Consider the following 6000-nt stretch of genomic DNA (forward strand, 5'->3'; position numbering starts at 1 on the left):
TTAAGAAGTTCTTTCACAAAAAGAGGTCCTGATACTTCATAAGAAAGATCAAGCAAGAGCAAAGAAGAAGAAAGCTGTCAGCTGGTTTTAAAACAACCTTAACCGGATCCAGGTCAGTTCACCAGGTAACCACTAGTACAGGGGTGGGTAAACTTTTTGACTCGTGAGCCACAAAGGGTTCTATTATTTTACAGAAGGGCCGAACCAGGAGCAGATGCAGATAAGAGTTTTAGTAATCCACACATGAACCTCAGAAACACAACAACTCACCTAAAAAAAATGTATTTGTAAAGGGGAGACACCAGAATTACAGGGAAATAAAACTTCAATAAGGATTAGAAATTGAATTAATTCCAGTGTGGCGTGCCAGATTAAACAGTTTTTAAGGGCCACATATGGTCCCCAGACCATCGTTTGTCCACCACTTAAAGACCGACCGATGAAAATTATGTTTCTGGTGTTTTTAAGACGTTCTTGTGGCATTTTCTGACAATGCAGGATATATATATATATATGTATATTTGAAGAAAATTAAATCCCAAATTTCATTTCTGAGTATTTCTTAATTCAAGTTGTTGTGAATCAGGAGCAAATGAAAAAATGTAGTTTGAAAAAAGCAAATTTGTGATGTAGAGTATACACTGGGTGGAGCCACAAGCTCCCAGCTCTGAACTCTCAGCAGTGAAGAAGGGAAGAGGGGCGGGGCTGCTCCATGCCAACAGTCCTGCCCACAACTCAGAGGCAACTTTTTCATGAACTCCTGCCGCTCTGCAGAAACTATAACCTATCATTCTATCTGAGTTCACATTCTCACTCCATTTTCCACCTCAGGTAAAATAAGTCTTAAATTCTGTTGAATAGAGCTTTAAAAATATATAATTCCCCCTGTAGAAATCTGCAGAAACTCTAGTATTTTTTTCTGGTGCACAATTGGTCTCTTTCACATTGGGACAAAATCTGCTGTGACTGAATTTGGTAGTTAAATGGTGAAATGATTTGGCTCCACATTGCTTGGTTTTCAAATCAAAGGAAGTGAAAGACATTCCACCTTGATAAGAGGGACATTCTGTGGAGGATTAACCCTTCAACTGCTCAACCAAACGCTGGGAAACATTTAGAAAACATGTTTTTAAAAATATTGATTGTGTGTATTACTCCCAAAGGTACGGAGTCCCTAAAGGGAAATTTAAGAAAAAAAATTGAAGCTAAAAAAAAAATTCAAAAAAGACTAAAAACAGTTGGAATATGATAATGTGAAGTTTATTTAATATTTAACAGTTTTTAGGTGCTTTTCGAATATATATATATATATATATATATATATATATATATATATATATATATATATTAAAAACATCACAACTTTTGTAGCACTTTTCACTAAAGCTGCCGCAACATCAAGCTTTTTAGGCCGCAACAATCATAAAAATCTGCTGCGAAATCCTGGAGGGTCTGAATAATATGCAACATTTCACAGTAGGGAAGTGTGGTTGTGAAAGTTTTCTCCAATTTAGTATCATCGCGTCAATAGTGAAAAACTTATGGTAGGTCAAAGAGCGTGAGTTAGTTAGGTGCCACCAGAGATATTTCCGGTGTTAAAGGATTAAACTAGAAAATGGTCACATGACAACAGATTTTATTCATCCTATAAGTGTCTGAGTTGGACCAGGAAACACCAAGAGAGACTTGCAACTAGTATGCACTTTACAGCCAGAAGGCCTCAATTAGTATCTTCATCGTTGACAGAAAAATTACAAAAAAATGCTAAGACAAAAAATGCCAAATAAGTAATTAAAACTAGATCTGGAAACCCCAAAACTCCTTGGAACGTGTGGATCTTCATGTGCTGGTTATTGGTGTGGAATCAAACCTCAAATTGCCCTGAATTGTAGGAAGTCTGTAACGGATCACCTGACGGATCGGTCGTCGCTCCCGGTGACAGCCAGAGGTTTTTTGGGGTGGATGTCCAGCGCCCAGAGCTCGCCTTCGCTGTGTCCCTGCATGATGAGCAGGGGTTTGTCCCGGTCTCGAACCATCACCTGTTCACACACATTTGGAATCTTTTCAAACGGTGACAGCTACAAAAATGCATTTCACTGTTAAAAACTGGTTTATGTGACACAAAGAGGCAAATCTGACAACTTTTTAAATAAAAAATCATGTTTATTTTGTCCCTGGTGTTCCATCTGTGCACAATGAAAAATCCTAGGGAAAAGACATTAGAAATTTGGATTTTAAATACACTTTTATTCTCAAATTTGACTCAAAATCAACTGGTCATTAAAACAAAAACAGTATTTTTTAATTTTTTTCGTCTGGCGCATGTCCTCCATCATGAGAAAATGCTACAAGAACTTGTTACAAACACAACTGTCATCGTAATGGATTTTTAAAGCAGTGGCATCTTTTGTTTAGTCATCCTCACCTCAAAGATCTCGCTGTCCTGAGTTCCGGCGAGGATCCGGTCTGCTCGCCAGCACACACTGCGAATAGACAGACCTGAACAAAGAACAGGAGGATGGGAAACCTTAGAATGTGCTCTTTAGAGATGATTCTGTCAGTAAAGTGCAGAAAACCCTGAAACATCAGAGATGACACTTTCACAGTTTGTTTTCTCCTTCAGTCTCTGCCAGAAACCAGAATCGAATTAGCCGCGCTGCGCTCGCCAATTAGAGCATCTGACGCCGCTGAGGGCGCAACTCAGAGACAAATGTTTCCTCCAACTTTGTCAAGAACTTCTCCAGCAGAAACTGGCTGAAGAGGACCTGAGAGGATCAGTGTAACTGTGAAGAAGCAAGAATAAAATGACAACTGATTAAGACTGTTCCTACACAAACTCACGCATCTCAGCAGCCTGGGGTCACTTTAGCCCACTTATGTGGAGCACAGAGGCTTTTCTGGTTTAGTCAATTACTTTCTGAAGTATTTATAAGATCCCCCTCGAGAGAAAAAGAGGTTTGGTCCAAATCTGCATTTCCTTTGGGCCTTCAGGCCACAACTACTCTTAAAGATTTAACCCAGTATATCTCAGTAGTGCTGCCACAAACAATTATTTTAGTAGGCGACTAATCACCGATTATTTTTTTCTGATTAGTCAACTAATTGGGATCAAGTGGATGAAAAAACACAAAAAGTTTTAATTTCACCGTAGCAAACTTAGGTTTCTTTTTCCACTGTGCACATTAATTGAAATCGCTCAAACATGAAGGCTGACGCGGAGAGTAATGTGCATTAAGTAAAACAATAAAGTTTTATTTAAAAAAAAAGCTGCAGTGTTTATATGGGTGGGCGGGGTCACAGTAACAGTGTTTCGTGAATGGACTCATGGAGGAACAAAGATCATTGTGAGAAGGGATCATCACTCTTTTCAAATCTGGAAAATACAAACAGAAGACTAAAGTGCTTCTTGTTGTCACGCCCTGCCGTGCCACTGTCTTTCCCTCTGCCCCAGGTAGTCGACCTCTGCTCTTGACAAATCCAATGGGGTCCACATTTTCTGGATTGGAAAGAAACTCGAATGGGGTGTTGTCAAAGTAAAAGAAGTTGAATTTGTTACAGATAGAATAACTCAATTTTAGAGAACATTTGAAAGCTATATTTTAGAAATGAATGGCTTAATGGGCACAAAAACATGCAGTGTATTTTTCTAACTTTGAGGTGAAGCTTTGCGGCTCTCGCTGAGTTTCGGTGCATAAAACCTTTTAGCATTAAAGGTTGCAGACCTCTGATCCAGACCAAGTCCACTTCATTTAGTCCAGATCCAGTCCTGAACCATTTCTGTTTTGAACTAAAACTTGTAAATAAAATCACCTGACTAAAGGTCTCTCCAGTCATTGGCCAGAAATGGATGAGGGTGGGAAAAGCAGTTTATTCTGGGGCTTTTGGTAGATTATTGTCAAATTTGCTTTTTTGCCCCAAATATTTTATTATATTTTGTTTGGCTATTTTAGGATAAGAAATGCAATTTATGAAATTAACTTTGTTATGGAAGCATTTAACAACAAACAATTAATACATAGTCAACAATGTTTGTTCACTGCAGAGCAGCGGTGGACAGCTGCGGTGGGAGTCATCTCGTATACGTTAGGGCATTAAACCCTCCTTCCCCTCATACTTCCTGCTACATCTTCAATTCCCCAAAGTGTTACGAAACAAATCAACAATAACAGAAGTCGTGCGGCGAGGGGATAGAAATTCTGGCAGGGATACATGTCTTGGCACAAGGCATTTCAGACTGAAAACAAACCAAAAAAGATTTTTTTAAAAGATTGAGCCAAACTACTTAAAAACTCCTGAAATCACATCATTTTTCACAGCAAAATGTGAATTTTGCACCTCCTCTGTGTCTCCATCTTCAGAACAAACACAAGCTTTGAGTCTTCTCTTCATATTTTAAATCCTCTGTTCACAAAACCTCTGGAGAGACATTTGAGGAGGTGTTAACACTATTAAAACTCCCCACTGAGCTTTTCTGAAACATCTCTGCCTTCACACAGATTTGACATTTAAGACGTCAGAGAATTGCTCATCAGGTGGAGAAGTCAGACTCTTCTTTACTTTGCTAAAGAAACATTTCACCAGAGGTCTGCAGAGGAAAAAAAAGAGCAATTATTTTTAAATGTCTCTGTAAAAAAAAAAAAAAAAGATATTGACTCAAAATATTCAGCTGAGAAAGGATTCTTCTCTGAATGACCTTTCCTGCTGCTTTCCATTCCCATCTCTGAGTCTTCATAATGTGACACAGATGTGCTGGGCTCTCATTAGGAGTTCAGACCTTTCCTATTTTCAGGAAGGTTAAGATTTTCAGTCTGAAAATGTCCAGGACTTGTCTGTTACTGAAGCCCGTATCTGAAAACACACCAAGGTCCGCAAAAACATCAGAAAAAAATCTGTATTTGAATATAAAAACATTACATACCAGGCATGTAAAATATCTAGACTTCCTCATGATCCTCTGAAGTCATTAAACAGTAATTCTTGGTTATATTCAAGGGATTTTTAAACGGTTTCTGTGAATTTTGGCTGCTTTTTCAAAGCTGAACTATAAAAAATGGTTAATATTTCTTTCTCATGTCTGTATAGGGGATGGACCCCATGTGAGGTCACATGACTGGTTCTGAGCTCCATGGTCATGAGTCTCTGAACTTCTGCTTCACTGAAGCTCAAAAAAATGAAAACCCAGAAAAACCCTTCTATTCAACAAACCAAGACCACGCCCCTTTTGGGGGGCTCAGTTCAATCTATTTGAAAATATAAACAAAATTTATAGAAATCGCTCTCCACCACCGTTCACCACAGAGGCCAAAAAAGGTGTTGGAACCATTCTATGTGTGTCCTGTTGGGACGATGGCCCATTTTACAAAGCTTTTCCTTAACTCGTCATTACCCTTTAGGGGTCACGGGGTTGCTGGAGCCTGTCCCAGCGACTGTTAAATTATGAATTTCATTAAAATGTGACAAATTTTTTTCTGTACCAAACCGTAAGTTGTTTTTTCTGATGTAGATTTAATTTTCGTTTTCAATTTAAATAAATAAAAGATGATTTGCGTATATACCTTTCTTTGAAATCAGGATCTGTCCCTAACTTTCTCAAACACGCTTGATAAATCCTGTTCTTAAAAAGCCTAACTTAGATCAGTCAGACCAAAATAACCTCTGATGAACATCGAAATTTCATTTCATCTCCAAAGTCCTGGAGAAAGTGGTAGCTGACCACCTAAACATATTCCTGGAAGAACTTATAATTTCAGATTCTTTCCAGTCAGGCTTTAAAAACAGCTCAAAGTGCTGCACAAAGAACACAATAATAATAACACTCTCTAACACACAATCAAAACAACAACAACAAAAAAATAACAAGAGAACATTTGTAAAAATCTACCATCATGAAAAAGAGGAAACTACAATTTTTTTACTTCAATAAGGAGAGAACTCAGAACTGCGTAGAAAATTTTAATTGTGATGAATTAACAGCTGCAGAATAGTCTTTTTGGCGATTGG

General features: G+C 38.1%; 1 protein-coding gene across 2 annotated transcripts in view; it reads right to left on the reverse strand.

Annotated features, from left to right (window-relative positions):
- LOC112161766 (echinoderm microtubule-associated protein-like 6) overlaps positions 1-6000 on the reverse strand; it is a 63647-nt gene that overhangs the window by 25489 nt on the left and 32158 nt on the right. For both annotated transcript variants that reach the window (XM_024297208.1, XM_024297206.1), the window contains exons 7-8: positions 2426-2499; positions 1912-2039 (exon numbers count right to left, since the gene is read on the reverse strand). In XM_024297208.1, coding sequence (XP_024152976.1) covers positions 1912-2039; positions 2426-2499 — 202 coding nt within the window. The remainder of the gene's footprint in view (positions 1-1911; positions 2040-2425; positions 2500-6000) is intronic.

Source organism: Oryzias melastigma, linkage group LG15 (assembly GCF_002922805.2).
Source record: "Oryzias melastigma strain HK-1 linkage group LG15, ASM292280v2, whole genome shotgun sequence".
Lineage (NCBI taxonomy): Eukaryota > Metazoa > Chordata > Actinopteri > Beloniformes > Adrianichthyidae > Oryzias > Oryzias melastigma.